Below are 20355 nucleotides of genomic sequence, written 5' to 3' on the forward strand. Positions count from 1 at the left end.
GATGTATGTGAGGATGAGGTCGCCTTGAAGTCTCCTATGCTCAAGGGAAAAAAGATTTAGGGACCTTAAATGTTGCTCATAGGATAGACCTCTGAGGCCAGCCACCATTCTTGTCACCAGGTGCTAAACCCGTTCGAGAGACTGGATGTCCATGTAATAAAGAGATGTGACCTGAATACTATATTTGAAAGTCGGGCTCACCAGGGAGGTGTAGAGGGGAAGGAAGATGCAAGGAAGGAGACAACCGAAGGAAATTTACAAGGATAAAAAAATATAAAGAAAAACAAAAACTTGAAAAACAAGATTCCAACACATTTTGTATATATTAGTTGGGCTCTTGATGCATGTCTGACACCATCACAGGAAACAACACAAAGCACTAAGGTCCACATCTATGTATTCTGTCGAAGCTGTGTTCATCAGTTGACATCAACTCTTGATTTGCTCTGAGCTCATCATCATCAGTGGCCCTGCTATCTTAACAGCGTCAGCGACCATGACGCTCCAAATTTTAGAGCCATGGTAATCTTGGGAAGACAAGTAAAGACAGTAGTTTCCTGTTGCTTTTCGTCTTGATCCAGGATTATATCTCTCTCAAAGAGGGAAACGTACCAGAGATACCAACCCGGAAATTTCTATGACTCAGCACGGTACATACAGTACCTAGTCTTCCCAAATAGTCACCCATCGCAACCACATTACACAATTATATTTTTTTTTTACTTTGTTCACACAATAATTACATTAGTTTCAGTTGTCATTAGTTCTTTCATGGCATTTTGTTCAATTATTAAACTGTTTCACTGTTGATAGTTATTTTCATTGAAAAATATTTATTATAGGAATATTCCTCCAGAGTTGAGACTGTTTTGAAAAAATATAAGGGGCTGCCATGTAAAATAATCTGAAATGTTTGGGAATGACCGATTCAGTGTGTTAAAGTAAAAAGAAAATAAAAATAAATAAAAAAACAAAAAAACAAAAAACAAAACAAAACAAACAATATAGTTTCTGTATGAAAATGTATATAGAGAGATGCCTCATTTCTGACTGGAAAAGCAAGGTGAGATTGAGGTCATCCCTGATTAAAAATATCAAAACAGCAAACTCACTTTTTGGACATGCAGACATTTTTAATCTGTGTTGTTGCTGGTTCAAAAATGTTTGGTGGAAGAGCCAAATAAAAGATGCGATTACACGATCCTATTTTATCAATCATTTCATTCAGCTTCTCAAAGTCGGCTTGCGAATCATAATTACCAGATATGTATTGATTATGACTGAAGAAAGCTTCTAACTTTTCTTCTTCTCCGTTTTTCACCTGAATAGAAAAAAAAGATATTTTAATCAATGGATGTAAACTTAAAATTATCCTTCATCCATTTTTCTGGACTTGTTCTATTACTAAGACTTTTCTTTTTCATTCCTATTTTAATTAACAAAGATGATCAATAAAGTTGTTTTTGATGTTAGAATCAGACTGTCTTTCTATTCCACAAAAGCATCAAAGATTGCTAGAAATAAATTTATTCTCTAATATAAATTAACCAGGGTTTATGCTTCACATCATAGCTGCCACTGAAATTTGCCTATGAAGATGTAGCTGGATATAGATGTAGATATAAATTTCAGCAAAACGAGATATAATTGCAAAACAAGCCAAAAGCTATATGGTCTCCTGACTAATGCCTTGAATTTTAGGAGAAAAATAAAAATTAGTCCCAAAAGGCATGTTCTTCACTCCTAAAACACCCTGGGGCTCGAAGCCCTAGAATTTTCCCAGGGTCAAATATTACGTTTCCAGAGGTATATCCATGTAATCTTGCTTTTGGGTAATTTTCAGCAAAATCTAATGGTTGAAAAATATTCTATGTCCCCAAAAGTGCTATTTTTGGCCATTTTGACCCCTTTTGACTCCTTGGGGATGCAACCAGAATTTTTATAAAAAATCCGAGAATGTTAAATTTCCCCCCATGGGTAGTTGCAACTACATGTAAAATTTCAGAAAAATGTAATGAGTAGTTATTGAGAATTTTAGGAACAAATGGACAAGGTCCAAATCTGACTCAAGTCAGTGGACCAATAAAGGTAAACTTCAACAATAGATGAAAACAAAGCAATTGTTGGCACCATCAAATAAACTGGTTTGATAGGATTATGAAGTGCCCACACTCGACTTTGTCTTGATTAAAAGCAGTGGTGGACCATAAAATTGTTGGAAAAAAAATCAACTTTGTACTAGCTGATGTAATCGGATAAGTTATAATAGCAATTTTTTCTTTCCTATAAATTTGAAACATACTTCAAATATTTTTCCTTAATGTTTATCATGTAAAAATAAAAAATGACTTGTTAATATATTTTCAGATAAATTATAAATTTAGCACTTGAAAAGAATATATTTAGCATGACACCATATCTAAAGTCACTCAAAAATCACACCTTCCTAAAGGTAATCAAGGTTCAAAAGATTAACAGTAAGGTAAATAGTGGCCAGAATGTATGAAGAGAAAAAAAAAAGGAATCGCTTTCACAGAGAATATTTTTTTGATGGTGTTTTTTTTCTCATTATGTGGTCAATAATTGATTTCTGGGAGTAATGCATAAAAAGTATTAGTCAAGTTGAATTAGTTTAAAAAAAAAAAAAAAAATTAAACGTTTTTGTTAATTAAATTATTGTATACAATGATCAGGTGCATTATAACTAGGGTTAGGACAACAGCATATTCTTTTCATTGTTTTGACTTGAGTGTGTATCTGTTGATATCTTATATGCTTTGATATACTTATGTGGTTCTTGGTTGTCTAACCGTGTTGAATATACACTCGAGAATGAAAAGAACATGCTGTCATAGCCCTAATTATAACTCATCAAAACTTACATTTCAAAAATTCACCTACCTTCATAAATGGTAATGCTTTTTCACGAATGTCAGCCATTTGTAATTTGCTGCGGGCATAACCTATAAAATGAGTTTTGGGTGGAAGTAAACCATCTCTGTAGAGCCACCTATTATAAGTAGACAAAAATTAGAAACAAAAAGAGAAATAATTGAAATGATAATCATTAGAGAAAGAAAATCTAAGATGGCAAAAGTGAAATAAAAAACAAATTGTAAAATAATTGTTATTGTTGTTAATGTGATCAGAAATCAGTGGACATTTTATTTCCAATTTTTCTGTTCTCTTGCCAGCACAAAAATGGTTGCAATACATTGATTCTCTTGACAAGAATGCATTTCTCCTACCTCTCATCATAATTCGGCTCTTTTATAATCTCTTCCCATCACATGTATGCAGATCTCATAATTCAACAACTTGGCACCATGAGATTGTGTTCACAAAGGATAATAGTGTTGGTATCAGAAAAATTAAAGTATATTAAATATACTAGCCAAGTACCTAATATGAATATATATGTACTGATTACTCTTAAATAAAGAAACATATGCAACTAAGTTTTAACCCAGTCAATCTCACAGCCCTCTTGATAGACTCATAAGCATTATTAGTTTAAGACTGGCAGAGTTAATACAAATAACCCACTAGAACCTATACAGACTACTGATATATTATGTTAATAATAAACCTATATTAACCCATCTACTTAATTTCATACCCCTCGGAAGTCTCTTCCGATAAAGATCCTTCCCTCACCTAGGTGAGAAACTACAATCTTGACCACAGGCTTAAACTTATATACCCCAACCCCCACGTTTTTAAAAGAATCTTTTAACTTATACTGCTTAACAATGGGAATACACCCCTACTTAATATCTGGCCCATTCAGTATCTAATAGATCATGCCACACACCACAGCACCTAAATTTAAATATTTCCTCAAAACAGGAATCCAAACAATATCCATTTCAACAATTATATTAATATAACGATACTTAACTATGATTAAAACCCATATCGCTATACAGTTTGCCTTCACTGAAAAGACACTTTCTTCAAAAGGAACACCCAAACGCATTTCTTAACAGTGATTTCATTTTGAACGTCATTGATTAGTTTTTCATTTTATGAGTTACTGATGATTTGTTTGGATTTTTACCCTGGCAAGGGAGATAATAAAATCTCAACAAATAATTTCTTTTTAGAAAAAAGCAGATTTGTTGGCATCTGGAAACATAGCTCAGTGGTAGAACATTCATCTACATATCGAATGATCCCGTGTACCTCATTTTATTTATTTATGTTTTTTATTATTAATGAACTCAATTAACAATGATGATTGAAAAAATAAATATAAAACAAAAGGAAAAATTTTTTTTTTTTTTTTTTTTACACAGTGATCACCACTTATCAAGGCCCGGAAGCCACTCAGGGATAAGGGTTATTGCAAGTACATTACGTTAGTGAGATTTGCTGAAATGTTTACTTAAGGGGGCGGTTCATTAGGAATTTGTTAACATTGGACTTGAAGACAACCAAGTTGTAGTCCGGAGGGAAGCAGGCAGATGGAACAGAGTTCCACAGGCGTGCAGTTCTAAGAAAGAAGCTTTGTTCATGGAATCCGCGTTTTGATTTAGGCACAGATATAGAGTGGGGGAAATTTTTCACAGTGGATTCAGCTAGACGGGTGTTTTTCGTGAAAGATTGGCGAGGGGGGACCAGAGATTGGAGTTCAGACGAACATCTGCCATGGAAATAACGATAAAACAAGGACAGGCTCGCAACGTCTCTTCTGTGGGAGAGAGGTTGCAGGGTAGAGAAAAGCGCATCCCCCACTAAGCCACGAAGTCTATTTTGTACTCTGTCAAGGCAGGATAGGCTGTTTTTAGCAGCTCCTGCCCAGATATTGCAACAGTATTCCATCCTTGGACGTACTTGGCTTTTATATAGATAGAGAATTGCATCAGTAGTGAGATATCTTCTGGAGCGGTAGAAGGATCCCACCATCTTTCCAGCGACCTTGGCAACAGACTTGATGTACGTGTTCCATTTCAGATCAGGAGTAAAGGTCAAACCCAGAAGCTTGTCAAAACACGGGGCCTCACCCAGACGAGAGCCATCCATCACAATTGATGCCAGATGGGGACCAGAGCGTTGATGATGTAAGGATAGGAGTTTGGTTTTGGATGCATTAAAGGTAACCAGCCACATCTTCCCCCACTGAACCACGCGCTCGAGATCAGGAGAGAGAATCAGAGAGAACTTTGTCATTTACAGCCTTTGATGTGTTGCCGTAGATGGCCGTGTCATCAAAAACATTGTGAAAAGAGTTTGATAATTATTAATTAATTAATTTTCTTTCTTAGAACTGCACGCCTGTGGAACTCTGTTCCGTCTGCCTGCTTCCCACCGGACTACAACTTGGATGTCTTCAAGTCCAATGTTAACAAATTCCTAATGAACCGCCCCCTTAAGTAAACACTTCATCAAATCTCCACACTAACGTAATGTACTTGCAATAACCCTTATCCCTGAGTGGCTTCCGGGCCTTGATAAGTGGTGATCACTGTAAAAAAAAAAAAAAATAAATAAATAAATGAAACCTTATACACATTGTGTTATACTGAAGACAATCGAATCCAGATATTAGAGACAGTAAAGGGTAAGTAAGAGATTGAAAACTGTGATTGGTTTAATAAGATCAGGTTTAAAGTTAGAAAAAAATTCAGTAGTTAATTAAAGTGCATAAATTATAAATCTGGTGATTGCATGATACATTTCACATGGTCCTTTAGAAAGGAAAAGTCAGATGAAGTTATGATAATCAACTGTTATAGTTGAATCTTAACGATATAAATATTAGATTTTTTTTGTAATTATTTCAACAAACCATGAAAGCTGCAGTCTGAAAATCTTAGACTCGAGTTTTACCCTCATTTGAGTTCATCAGTAGAATATATTTTAACTCGGGATTAAAATCCCGAGTGACTTGCATGTGAAGCGAATACCATGCCACAAAAGAAAGCCTATCAACTAACACAGATCAAACAAACCGTGGCAAAGTCAGTGTGGAATATACCTACTTCTCAACGTGGGGTGTAGTCATGCAACTACTAAGAACTCAGGCTGTAGTGGTTCAGGTAGCAGGGTACTCACCTCACATGCGTGACTCAGGTTTCAAATCCAAAGTTTGAATGTGTCCAACTGATGCACCTGAATGAGGGCAAACCTCTACTCTAGAACTTCCAGTATGTGGACTTCATGGCTTGTGAGTTGCAATGTTATTTGTGGAAATAATTATAATGTAAATACTCTACATTATTTATAATTATCGATTCATCCAAAAAGGCAGATTTCACCAAATGAAGAAAAGATAATGACTGCCAGCAAAATGGTTCACACATGGAGTTCAGATAAAGTCAATAAAAAGATCATGAAGAGATAGAGCAGAGATAGCTATGACTTTTTCGAAATTGTGTTTGGATCAATAAGTTAGCTTGAATTGATCAGAGGTTTAAGTCATTTGTACATTGAAAGTCAACTTTTACTGGGCAATATCTAAAGTTTAACTCCCACCCTCCATATAATGTAAAGATAATTGTCTTGCCTACAATATCGAGCAAAGGTAATTTGTAATAGCAGCAATACATATTAAGAGTAGCTAGACAATTTAAGAGAAACCTTACACCAAAACAATTATCTAGAGAGCATGATATCAGCTCCAAGAAATCTGAACCAAATACCAAACCTGTAAACTTACCAGAGTTTGTATACCATATATGAAGAGCATGTTAGAAAAAAATCCAAAAAATATAATTCATCACATGGTATCAGGACAGTATTCAGGAGCGAGTTCACTAGCTGAAAACATCTTTTGCAAAACAAGCTCGCTTCGGAAAAAGTCATGACTGTATGCGATTCTATGTAATTGTGGAAGAATATACAAAGGCGAGGCATATTGCCCACTATAAGTTTAAAAGAACATTGGAAAGCTGTAATATTGTAAAGTCAGGTATGTAGGGAAAGGGGAATCCATCATGTCTCTGATGGAATGAAGTAAAATTTATAGACAGAAGAATAGTGGAGCGTAAGGCAACTAAAAAAAAAAAAAAAAAAATCATGTTGGGTGATGATTTGTTAAATTAGACCTAGCCTAAAATTTAATACAATATGGGAACTATTCATAATATAAAAGCGAAAATGTGTGTGTGTGTGTGTGTGTGTGTGTGTGCATTTTTTCTGTATGTCTGCCAAAGGCTTTTTTCGGGGGGGGGGGGGGTTGTAGCTCGGGTCACTCTTTAAAACTTTTTATATACTGTCTAAATCATAATATATACCAGTTATGATTGGAGGTCGTGTCTGTCTTTAATTTGCCCAGCTTTTACACGATATTTGAGATTTTTTTTTTTTTTTGATCCCTGCATCTTTGTTTTGCTTTTCAGTATAAAAAAAGCGAAACTGAATCATATCAGCAGTTCCTCAGCACACTGGCCGGGAACATCTAGAAAGCGATGGACGCTTGACTCCCCTAATAAAGGGAGAGCTGGTTTTCCAACATGTTGGGGAAACAAAACCAGACAAAGTTGCGTAAAAAGAACTACCCCACAGTTAAAATTCAGTGTGGAAACGTTAAGTGCATTTCATTCCCCGTGGGGTCGTGTTTGACCTCATTAAACATGCACCTGTCCCATTACTCTTTAATCATTTTATTTCATACATTCTCACTTCTCTGCCATCATAGTGTAGCAGTAAGTCCTCAGCCTATTAACCTCAACGGTTTGGGTTCGAGCCTACCTACCTACCAAAACATTTTTTTTTCTTTTACACCTCCAAACACCCGGGCGACGCCAGGTACCCCCGCTAGTCTATATATATAAAAGGCAAAATGTGTGTGATCATTTTATGTATGTCTCGCAAAGGCTTTTTTTGCCGACTCTCCCGCTTAAAACTGTTTATATACCCCCTAGATAATAATATCTAGGATTTGGGAACACGGGTCGGCTCTAGATTTATATACGTCGATTTTTACAAAATTATTGCTATTTCAGCCCGTTTTGTGTTCGTTCAGCTTTTTCGTATAAAAAGTGAAACTAATTCAAAGCTAAGGCACTGTTCCCGGCAATTGCACCGGGAAACGTCCAGAAGCAATCAGCTTTGATCAATGTGAGGCCAAACTCCTTGTATCTGACAATTACAATTCAATCTGGACATTGGGGAGCTGGTTTCCCCCTCCCCAACATCTTGGGGAAAAAGCCAGTCAAAGTTGGGTAAACAAACCCAAATGCTGCCCCGCAGCAAAAGTTAACTCCGTGACTTCGGCAGCTGATATAACTTTTATTGCAGACACGTGTCAATTCCGTTTTTAATACTTAAATAAATTAAAATATGTTTCCGTTAGTATTTCGCGGTGGCCCAATGGTTAACATCGCATGTTTTTTTTTTTCACACTTTATTCCAACTTTGCCTCAAGGGTTCGAGTTCGATCCTCATACTTACCTACCAAAACTTTTTTTTTTTACCCCCACCTCGAGTTTGATTTACTCAAAACCACACACACCTCCAAACACCCGGGCAACGCCGGGTATCCCCCGCTAGTCTATAATATAAATCTCATCTGTCTGTCTGTATGTATGTCTGCCTAAAACTTGACAGAAGCAACGGATTTTCACGAAATTGGTATCATTTTGAAGCTCGACCCTTTGGACGACAAATATAAAAAAATTGGGAGGGGTTGCATTTTTCACCAATATTTTCGAAAGTCATCCCCTCTTTTCGATTGGGGTTATTCCATATAAAATCATCCAGGGCTTGACACCAATATCCATAGATTTGGCTATAATTTGCACTACAGATAGACAATGGATCCAGACTACGAACCTGTGAGTTCTGTGAAAACTCCACAAAAAACCTTGAATGCGGAACTGGTATCCATGGGGGTTTTCCTTGTAGTTCTGCAGTGTTACTTCTCATAGCCGTGTTCATAGTGTCAAAAGGAAGTTAGAACAAACTGTTGAAACATTCATCTGGCTTACTCAAAAAATTTATTCCAAAATAAAGGTGTGACATGAGTTTAACACGTCTCTAAATTAATCCAATAGCGGGAGGGAATATTTTCATTATCATCAAAAATATACCCGACTTTCAACAGAAACTGAATGAACAAAACGAACTTTTAACCATTTTTCGTCAAGGGACAATTTATTGGGTCTAACAAAAATATATGAAAAAAGTAAGGCATTACCATACCAGCCACACTCTTTTTTTTTTTTATTCGATTTTGGGGCACATATGAAAAAATCCAAAAATCCTTAATATCTTTATAAAGCTTCATTTTTGAGAAAATCTGATGCCATTTTTGGATTCCTTGCGACAAAAAAACCTTGCCTGGGTGAATTTTTAGAGCCATACGATCTGTCAATTAGAAAATATCCAAAGAAATGACATCACAAAATTGTCCCCCCTGAGCATCACATTATGTGACTAACGCCAAAACAAAAAATGCTCTAAATCGGGAACCGCTTGGAGTTATGTGCTCAAATTTTCAGGATTTCTTAGTTCCTATATTGTCTATCTGCAGTGCAAACTACAGCCTGATGATGGGGATATGGGTTTCAAAATCTCATTTCTGGACGATTCGACACAGACTAACCCATTGATTAGCCTTAATTTAAACCTTCGTCACTTTCGTATTGGCGACGGATGCAATGCTAAAGACATCACTTTTTTTTTTGTTCATATTATTTTTCTTCCTTCCCGGTATGGGTTAAAGCCTGCCTGCTTCACTTTTTTTTTTTTTTTTTTTTGCTTAACACACCTCCGAGCATCCGGGTTAGTTAATTAGAAATCATAGATAAGGTCATCATTATATAAAAAGAACTGTATGAGTGAGTGAGAGTTCTCTTTACTCCAAAATGGCCGGGCCGATTTTTATGGAAATTTATACAAATGTACTTTATGTATCTGGTAGTGTTCTTAGATAGGTTTTGTATCGAAATGTCTTTGATAAGTATCAAACAATAATATAAACTCTGATAAAAGAGGGAACAGACAATTTTTACCAAACTTAACACCTTAACATCACAAGTGCATTTGAGAAGTTTTATTACCACACAAGCAGAAAGCCCCCTTTGATATAACAGGGGCGTGTTCAAAATGTTTCTATTTAGAGCACAATTGAACCATGATACTTGACTTTTTTAATATATATATATATATATATATATATGTGTGTGTATGTGTTTCTGTGGTAGTATTAAAATTTTCAGGGCCTTATTACATTAGGTATAGCTTAATTTTTAATCTGAACAATTATTGACTAGAAAATTCCCAAGATTTTTCTTCAGATATTTTATTTCCTTCACTTTATCTCTAAAGTTTTGATTATCTCTAATATAACGATTTTTCCCTGCTCCAAGAAGACAGTATAGATTCGAAAATGCAATACTGTCACTTTCTTCTACAGTTACATTTATCCATTCCGATTACAACAGTCATCAGAAAGACATTTCTTGGATTTCTTCCCTAAAACAAATGTCCTTGTACCATGCCATTACATTATTAACTGTTTATATTTTGATACATCGTCGTAAATAAAAAAAAACTACTCGTCGGCAACAAATGTAACTGTAAAAGTCGTTGTTTACTGAACAAAAATATTTTTTGTTATGGATAAAAAACAAACGCAAACCAAGTTGGTATATCATTGTTGAATTAGTTTTGTATAACTAATTCAACAATGATATACCAACTCGGTTTGCGTTTGTTTTTTATCCATAACAAATATTTTTGTTCAGTAAACAACGACTTTTACAGTTACATTTGTTGCCGACGAGTAGTTCTTATGATATTAAGACATTCATTGATCAATGCTTTGTTTATTGTTTTTAATGATTGCTGTTCTTAACATGGGGAGGTATTTTGTATTGGTTGGAGCTTGTGTCATGTCTCATGTAACAAGTAAACAAATGGAGGACACTTAAAAGTATTAGATAAAACATGGAAAACATGAAGGTCTTCATATCAAAGATTAATTGCACATGACATTTACATGTGACATACCTGAACATCCCTAACAATCAAATTTTTTAAGGTACTTCCTTTGGTCCTCTAGGCCACATTGACCTTTTTTTAAAAATACATATATTCATTTGTACCTTGCAGCAGCTAACATTACTAGGTACGGGCAAAAATGGACAGACAAAAATGGGGGACCTAGTTTTGAAAGCAGATTTATAATTTTTTTTGTAGGTTTCCAACTACTTTTTGATTGTATTTGAAAGATTAGAGACTAAACTTAATTTCCAAAAGGAAAAAAAAATATTTGTACATGTGAAAAAAAAAACTTATGAAAATGTTTTCACGGCGAGCTACCCAATTCAGCTAAATTTTGAAGTTAAATAAATTCATTGTAAAAAATCCTTTAAAAGATAACTATTAGTTTTCTGGGTCAATTTCAAAGATAATTAGCAAAGTAAAATCATAAGATATTGAATTAAATAAAAAAAACAAAAACAAAAAAACACCTTGTTTGTACAAAACAAATTAATTAGCCCAAAACCGAGTGATTCTGGCGTTCACAAAACGCAACAAACTAAAATTTTGTAAACACGAAAATTACGAAGGCACAAAATTTCTGGCAGTCGAAAGACTGAAAATGACGTCATGTAATTAAAATGGAGGAAGTTCTTTTTTTTTTTTTTTACCCAGTCACGCATCTGTACATTCCTTTTTTTGAATGTTTGTATTAATCTTTGCATTTTATAATTTAAGTATTTTTCTATGTTCCTATTTTTAAATTAATTTTTTTTTCTTAATTATTGTTCAATATTATATAAAAAATGTTATGCTGAAAGTTTTACATTCTTGTGAGCAAGGAAATTATTAAAATCTTGCATATAAAAATTATGTGAAACCCATAATTATAAAAAAAAAAGTAGGAATATTTTTTGCAATTATAATTTTTTTGTGTGAAAATATTAAATAAGCAATGCTTAATTCAATGGTAATATCGATAATTCAAGAAATTAATTTTTCTGCGAGTTATATCGAATTCATTAATACGGATTTAGGGGCTTTTTTCGTAATGTTCCTATAAACATTATTTTATTTTTATTGTTACAAATTAGGATGCTTTATTTATATAAAAAAAGCAAAAAATAAAGTCTGGCATTTTTTATTTACTACTGAAAACTATAACTTTAGTGAAGGTATTTTTTGTTTAAACAAAATAATACATTTCCACTCGAATTTAAATAAAAATTAGTTCATTATATGCCGCGATCATCATTTGATAAATACTGAAAATTTCATTAAAATTGGCTAATAGTCATCATCATCATGGCTATAATTATTTTTAATTCGTTTTTTATTACCTATAAATAAAAAAATGATCTGAAATCACTTTTACCATTAAATTGATCTCCAAGTGCCTACTTGACTATTCTTGTTGAACTATTTTTAATTCACTTGACCCAAATGCCTGTATGGTTCTCAGAATTCTCCTCCTCCTCTCACTTGGCTGGTCACTTGATTTCCTAAGTTCTCGCATCGCCCCCCACCCCATGATATATAGTTACATTTGGGTCTTTTTGTATTCAGTTTTCTCTTTAAAAATTTTACTAACCCTCACTTACAGCTGTAAAACTATGCATACGCAAAACAATTGTTTTTGCTTGTTATTTTTATTTTTTTAAATTCACCTCATTTGTATTATAGTTTCATTTCTCAACTTCTGATAACAGGGAAGGTTCAGTTTATTTTCAACTGCCCTCCATCTCAAAATCATGCATCATTTGGATCTTGATTCTAGGCCTCTCCTTTTCATTTAATTCTAAATCTAATATTTGCTGTGGGACAGGTTATTTAACACATTATTCATTTCATTATCGTCACAATTACATTCATTATAATTATTACTTATCTTGAAACTAGCAAATTCTCAACTAATTTTTTTTTTGCTTCTCTTTCATGAGCAATGTACAATTCATTCACTCTTTTACATAAACTAAAGGAAGACAACTAACATTCTCAACTCAAGCGCATCTTCCTAGCATCAAAACATTTCCTCTCAAACTATTTTCAAATATTAATATATATTTATAAAAAATAAATTTAAGGCTTCTAACCTCCACACTTCCAGTGTAATGGTTCATATGTTCTGTGAATACTTGGCATGAACACAAATCTGAAAAGCTTTTTCATAATTCCACTTATTTTAAAGTTTCAAGAGTCTAAGTTGAGAGGTGGAAGGAACTGGATTATTCCAAAGAACCCTATGTCTGGAGATTCCAAGCAGAACAATCTGAATGGATGTTGCAAAAGTAGTAACTGTGGCTCGATCCAATTAATTTGGGCTATTGCATCACTTTGAGGAATACACATAGCTAAGACTTAGTAACAGTTTCCTTTATAAATTTTCATAACTATGACAACTATTTAGTTAGACGAGTTCTTTGATTGGATAATGATACTCAGTAATATAATAGTTTTTAGCTTTTTTTGTAATCATTACTATATACTGGTTACAATATAATAATCACTAGAGGTTTGACTATAATAATAATGCGAAATATGTATGAATTAAAATATATTTAAGTGTATGCTACAACTGAGCAAAGTCAGGTGGCCTACTTATGAATGTGTGCGTGTGTGTGAATGATAGTACAAAAATTAATAACTCCAAACTAACTGCTAAGGTCATATTTGAGGACTTTGTTTATTTGAAATACATATGCTTGCCAATTCAGTGAGTCAGATTCAATTTGAGTGGCTGTCTCGTACCTATCACACACATACACTGGTTTGAAAGTTGCTATGAAAATTTCATAATAGAGAAACCATCGTAAAATATCTAATGACTAATCTTTCTGTTGGACAAGGGAATTTGCACAGAATTCGATCAGATGGTTTTCAAAATGCACCAAGATTTGAAAGATCTATTGCTATTGGCAAGTTAAATCTGCATTTTTTTTTAATACATGGAGCCCCAGACCATGTGATAAGGCAATCACAAATATAAAAGGTGTAACTCGGAAGTTCAGTTCTTCGTTTCCCCTCTTTTTTGGTCTAACAACTGAGGAGACAACATGCAATAAGTATTTTCTCTATTCTGTCAATGTGGTTTTGAGACAAAACATATACAAATTATTTGGATTCTTTGCACTATTGTTCTCATCTGAAGTGTTGTTTTTGCAAGGTTTCAGTTAATTTAATGTCTAACCTTTATTCAATGTATCTTGTCAAACTCTAGAATTACTTTATCTACTATGCAAGTCGAAACAATACTTGATAAAGTACTTGATAAAACTAAGTTGTAAATTATATTCTTCTGGAGGTTGAAGGTTCATTCCTCAGTGCAGGCAACACCCAAAATACAATTGCAAATTGCTCAGAACTTCTACCCAGTCATGATTGATGGAACAAGAGAATACTACCACTGTGGATTTAATAAAGGGTTCTGTTCAAAATTCTCTGCAGATTCTGAGTTCGACAGAAAATTCCCGAGTTCAACAAAATACACATGAAGATGGTCGGAGGTTACAGCGAATGAAATGTGCCAATAAGACTTGAGATGAGAGCAGTAGTTCGAAGAATCCAGATAATATAAATACATGTTCTAATGTAAAATTTTGGCAGGAGTAATAAGATTTTGAAAAATGCTATATGTAAGCATACATACCATAATGTTGGATAGATTTTCTTTTTAGCCAAATCTCCCTGAAATTGAAAAATGAAAATATCAGAAAAAATAAAAATCTAACCAAAAAGACAACTTTTTAATAGAAAAAGTGTTTTTAAAATTTTTACTAAAATATAAAATCACTTTAAATATAGGGTGCCCCTCCAAGAAATGCCAACAATGAAATTGTTAGTAAAACTGACAATACTTTCTGCAGACAATATTTCAACTGGAATCACGAGGGATCAAATTAGTGTCTGGAATAAGTAAGGAAGGGTATCTGTGATAATAACATTCCACCTCCCGTCAAGTGTTAGTAAGTTTAAAAAAAAGTAAAGAAAATAAGGAAATAAGTTTATCAGCAGAACAATGGAGAAGTTGTTCAAGGTACACAAAGGAAATCAAGGTGTGACAGACAAAAGACGAGACATAAAGGTAGATATATTTAGAGTCATTTTACAGGCAGTTTTAGGTGTGGCAGCAAATCTTGCAACAGTTAGGGAGAGTTTATGGGCAGTCTTGAGTTTGCAATAGTTGACGACAGTTGAATGCCGGTTGTGGCTCCGAGTAGATCAAAATGAACTGGCAGCAATAATGTCCATGGCCTCAACAAATGTGGACCTACTAGTTCAGATGGTCAATAATGTCACACACACACACACACACACACACACACACACACACACACACACACAAAGTGCAACTAATATTTGTAGAATGTTTCAGAGTTTGTGTTTTACTTTTTTTTTATACTTGTGATCCTGTGCACTCCCCTCTTAGCACCTGCCAATATAAGAAACGGCACAGTAAGAAAAAGTGAAAGAAGACCATGACACAGTTGTCAAGCAGGGTAGCACATTGTTTCACAGTATCCAGGTGTGCTTAGAATAGAGTAGTTCACATTTGGGCATATCATTGCATGACAATACAACTGTCGGACATCCATGACTGAAACTTGGTGGAAAAGTCAAATATTTCATTTCTTCAAGTTCATTTGCAGTTTTTTCTTAGTTTACACTTGCTTGCCATTACTCTAAGTTATTTCAGCTCTACACTAACACTTGGCATCTATTGTAAATACTGGGCAGCTATTTTTGTCGCTTTCTACAAGAGCCCAGATAATGAACTCCAATTCCTGAATTTTTCTTTACTCTGACTCTTAAACATTTTTCTCTACTAATAACCTAATATTATAAATTTTGTGCCTTTGTCTGACGATGCAATTGATAAAGTGATGTACTAACATCAAATACTTTTGTAGGGTAAAATTTTATGAAGAATCCAATTGTGATATTTATTACAATTAGATTCTTTGTAAAATTTTTAAGTGTTAATGCAAAATTAAGCAAATAAGCTTTAAACTAACTAATGTTGTTAAGTAGTTTTAGGGGAAACTGAAGGTGATAAACATGAATTATTAGGAGCTTATACAAAAAAAATCAGTTATTTGAAATCTGCAGAGACGATTTTTCCTTGACACACATGGTCGTTTAATTGATTGGCATGAAAAAGGTGGCTAGCACAAAAGTATTGGGCAAATATTTTGGTTTTCATTTTACTTTAATAAGTTCTTTTTGGAGAGAGCACGATTGTTATACGAGAAACAGGTCTGAGTGTTCAATCTAGATTCTAACATGAATAATTAAAGTGCAAAACAGTCATTTTTAATCTCCCCAATTAGCCACTTAATTATGTCATAGTTCATTTTTATTGTGATCTTTTCTGAATTTTGCCAGATTCCAGAACAAGAATTCATCTGGTCTGGTGGGGTATATAGCTAAGTGCTGCTACTTGAGATAACAGGTGCACCATTCTTTCATATTAGCCAACAATAGTCATGTTAAATGGTTCTTATTCGAGCTTCGAATACCATGTTATTTTGAATATTTGATCAGGATTTACTTATAAGTTGAAGTATTTTCATGTCAGTTTGTCCTACTAAACCCTTGTACAGAGACTGAAGACACTCGAGGGTGGTCTCTAGTAGATAGTTCAAACTCTCCAGTAAGTAAGTCATACTTTCTTTTTCTAATTTTCTCATCAGTTTGTTCTATTTGGGGATGGAGCATCCTATCAGATATCAGACATTCACCTACTATCTCAAACATTCTTAACAGAAAGATCTTTTAAGATTCTGATCATCCCTTTAATTAAAATTGTATATCTCTTGCATTTGGTTCATCAGGTATATTTGCCATGCAATTTTTTATTTTTTTTATTTATTTATTTTTTTTTTAAGAGTCTAGTTGCTTCTATAATCACTGAAATAATGGAGATTTTCCAAAGGTTCCAATTTTTCCCCTATATATATAATCATACTCCAGACCTTGATATTTTTGTTATCTTTTCTTTCCCAGCTCAGTTTAACCCAGCATCATTGGGGACACTAACATATATATATATATATATATATATATTTTTTTTTTTTTTTTTACAAAGGAATCACTACTTATCAAACCCAGAGGCCACTCGAGGATAAGGGTTAAGAGTGTACAGTGGTCAAAAGGATAATATAGTAATCGTTAGGTGTAAATTTGGTAAATTGGATTACTTAAGGGGAACGGTTAATCGAGAACTTGTTTACGTTGGACTTGAAGATGCCCATATTGTAGTCAGCTGGAAAGCAGGTAAATAGAAGAGAGTTCCACAGGCGTGCAGTTCTAAGAAAGAAGCTTTGTTCATGGAATCTACATTTAGGTACAGATAAAGAGTGAGGGAAATGATTGATAGTGGTTTCAGCTAGACAAGTGTTTCTCGTGAATGTTTGGTAAGTGGGGAATTTAGATTGGAGCTCAGATAAGCACTTATGATAAAACAGACAGGCTCACAACGTCTTCTATGAGAAAGAGGTTGCAGGAAAGAGAAAAGTGCATCCTCCACTAGGCTACAAAGTCTATTTTGAACACTGTCAAGTCAGGATAAGATCTTCCTAGTAATTCCTACCCAGATGTGACAGCAATACTCCATCCTTAGATGTACTTGGCTCTTATATATGTAGAGAATTGCCTCAGCAGGTAGATATCTACTGGATTGATAAAAGGATCCCATCATTTTTCCAGCGACCTTGGTAATGGATTTGATGAACGTGTTCCATTTCAGATCAGGAGTAAAGGTCAAGCCCAGAAACTTATCAAAACATGGAGCCTCCCCAAGACGAGAGCCATTCATTTCAATTAATGCCAGATGGGGAGCAGAGCATTGATGATGTAAAAGCTTGGTTTTAGCTGCATTAAAAGTAACCAGCCACTTTTTCCCCTCGATTGGTTACTTTCTCTTGTCTCATATCACCATGTCAGGTTTAATAGTAGGTATCCCAAACTAGCTTAGTTTAGGATGTGAAAACTAGTAAATAAAGTTGAATTTCCCTTAACTTCAACTTGTGATATCTCGTTTATTTTTTGGGTTATTTTGATAAAGTTTTGATTTTAATAAAATTTAATCTTTTTGCTTTATAGATATATAATTCTTTTTTTCCCCCAGGTTACTTCAAGTTATGTCACTAATTTCGGTGAACGTGGCTTTATTTTTTTTTTCTACACACAAAAAATGTTGGTGTTTTCAAATTTGGTGCACGCGATATTGTGAATCTAGGTATAAAAAAATAGTACCATTTTAAAGAAAAAAGGTCACTTCTGAATATGATGAGCTTAAAAAAAAGGGTTTTAAGTTGTTTTTCACAAAAAAAATCCAACTTGGAAACTTCAGTGAAAGAAATATGAAAGTTCAATTGAAAAATTCCCAAAATCGCCGTTTTGTAGAGAAATATCTCCTCTTTAATAAATTGTTGGTGTCATATTACTACGCTCATAAATCAAGGAGCGCCACTAATAAAAGTGAATGTACCTACACATCGAGATTTACAGCTTAATGCCAAGTGACCGTATCAGTATCATCACAAAATCAACTGTCAGCACAAACGAGCCCCAGGACCCAACAAAAACGTAAACAAACTTGTTTTACTATGGATTTGTTTTTGCTTATTTAAAAGTGATAGAAAGCTATTGTTTAAAATAATATTTTTAGTGCGACAAGCATGTCAATAAAAGAAATGAAAATTTAGAATTTAAAAAATAATGTCAGTTGTTTATTTTCTATATCTTCTTTCAAACTTTCATATGTTCTTTGCTTTATCTTCTCTCGGTTGGATAAACTTCAGCTTTGTTAAATTATCTTTTAAAAATTAAACTGGGTACATTATAAACCAAAAAACATTTTTACTTAAAAAAACAAAAATATTAAAATATAGCTAAGTTTTAAGTTACGTGCGACAAGGCATGCGTAAATAAAAAAATTAATTTCACGCAAAAATGTGCACTTTTTTTTGTTTATGTTCTATCAGGCGTTTTTAATAAATTTGAAGATTTTGTTGAATTATTTTTTAATTACACTGTACATTACTTAAAAAATAAGAACTGAAAATATAAGTTATGTACGCGTGGCGCATAAATGAAAAAATTAATTTCACTGTAAAAACCATTTTTTTTGTTTGTTTAATAATTCCAGAGACGGTACTTCTACAGTTTATCGCTGAAAATGGAGACGTCATTTTTTTTCCTTTTTTTTTTGGCACACGTGTCATTAAAATCCGAGGGAGAAAAATTTATTGAAAATTTTGCGTAAAAAAATAATTTTAATAAAATAATTTTGTAATGAAAGCAACATTGGATTTTTATAAAATATTTTTTTTTTTTTCAAACAAATAAATTTTAATGAAACATTTTTAATTAAAGCAACTTTAAAGGGTCAACAACAAATTAATTTAAATGAAACTGAAAAATCATTATCTAGTTTAATTTTTTTGTTATATATTTCATGCTTCAGTCATAGTTTAAAATACTGATTTCTCCCTCGGATTTTAATGACAGGTGCACGAAAAAAAATGCCATCTCCATTTTCGGCAATAAACTCTAGAAGTACCCCTGAGATCTATATGTTCTATCAGGTGTTTTTTGATAAACGAACTGAGATATCTCAAGGTTGTTTTAGGTGCCAAAATCAACACCAGTGGAAATAAAGTTCAACTGGAAGCTGCTCTCTCTGACTATTTTAAGAAATCCAGTTAATTCATTTCCACCTTCAAAGCAACAAAAAAAAGACTCTTAGTGAATCTGCTGAACATTCAGATAATTCCTGCAGTTGTGATGAAGAACCATCTCAGGATATCTTCAGTTATGAGCATCAAGGACAATGGGTTGCTGTCTACTATGACACCAACTTTTACATTGGCCAAATCATTGAGGTTATATCTGCATCTAGCACTGTAATAAAATTTTTAGCACAAACCAAAGGTAGAAAAGATTTTTTTTATGGCCTTTGTCAGATGACATTGCACAGGTAGAGTCAGCATTTGTTTACAGATGGGGGTTTGAGGTAATGCCAGTTTCGAGTGATGGTAGGATTTGGAGTGTTCTCGATATATCTACCATAGCAGAAGCTTATGAATTCTGAGAGAAAATCTATAAGAAAAGAAATTGTAGTAAGACCTCTGCCTATAAAATATCTTGTTTACTTGTCTTTTAAGTTGAAAGTTTTTCAATGCTTGAAGAAGAAGAAAAAAAAAAGAAAAAAAAAAGACTTTTGACTTTTTGTATAACAAATTTCTAAATCTTATTGTTGGCGGTTCTTTTTTTTGGCGAGTTTAAATTCCCCAAAGTAAAAATATTTGTGGCAAATTTTGTTATTAGAAACAAGGCAAACATTTTTTTTTTTAATTCCTCATCCAAAAATTAGTAAAGTTGCAAAGTTTTAAGCTTCTACCTCCAATGGTTACATTTTTA

General features: G+C 33.6%; 1 protein-coding gene across 2 annotated transcripts in view; it reads right to left on the reverse strand.

Moving 5' to 3' along the window:
- Positions 1-20355, reverse strand: part of LOC145277056 (glucose-6-phosphate 1-dehydrogenase-like) — a 138355-nt gene that overhangs the window by 71784 nt on the left and 46216 nt on the right. For both annotated transcript variants that reach the window (XM_080128712.1, XM_080128713.1), the window contains exons 2-4: positions 14579-14616; positions 2902-3010; positions 1113-1321 (exon numbers count right to left, since the gene is read on the reverse strand). In XM_080128712.1, coding sequence (XP_079984838.1) covers positions 1113-1321; positions 2902-3010; positions 14579-14616 — 356 coding nt within the window. The remainder of the gene's footprint in view (positions 1-1112; positions 1322-2901; positions 3011-14578; positions 14617-20355) is intronic.

Source organism: Euprymna scolopes, chromosome 5, assembly GCF_053919585.1.
Source record: "Euprymna scolopes isolate OS-2025 chromosome 5, ASM5391958v1, whole genome shotgun sequence".
Classification (NCBI taxonomy): domain Eukaryota; kingdom Metazoa; phylum Mollusca; class Cephalopoda; order Sepiida; family Sepiolidae; genus Euprymna; species Euprymna scolopes.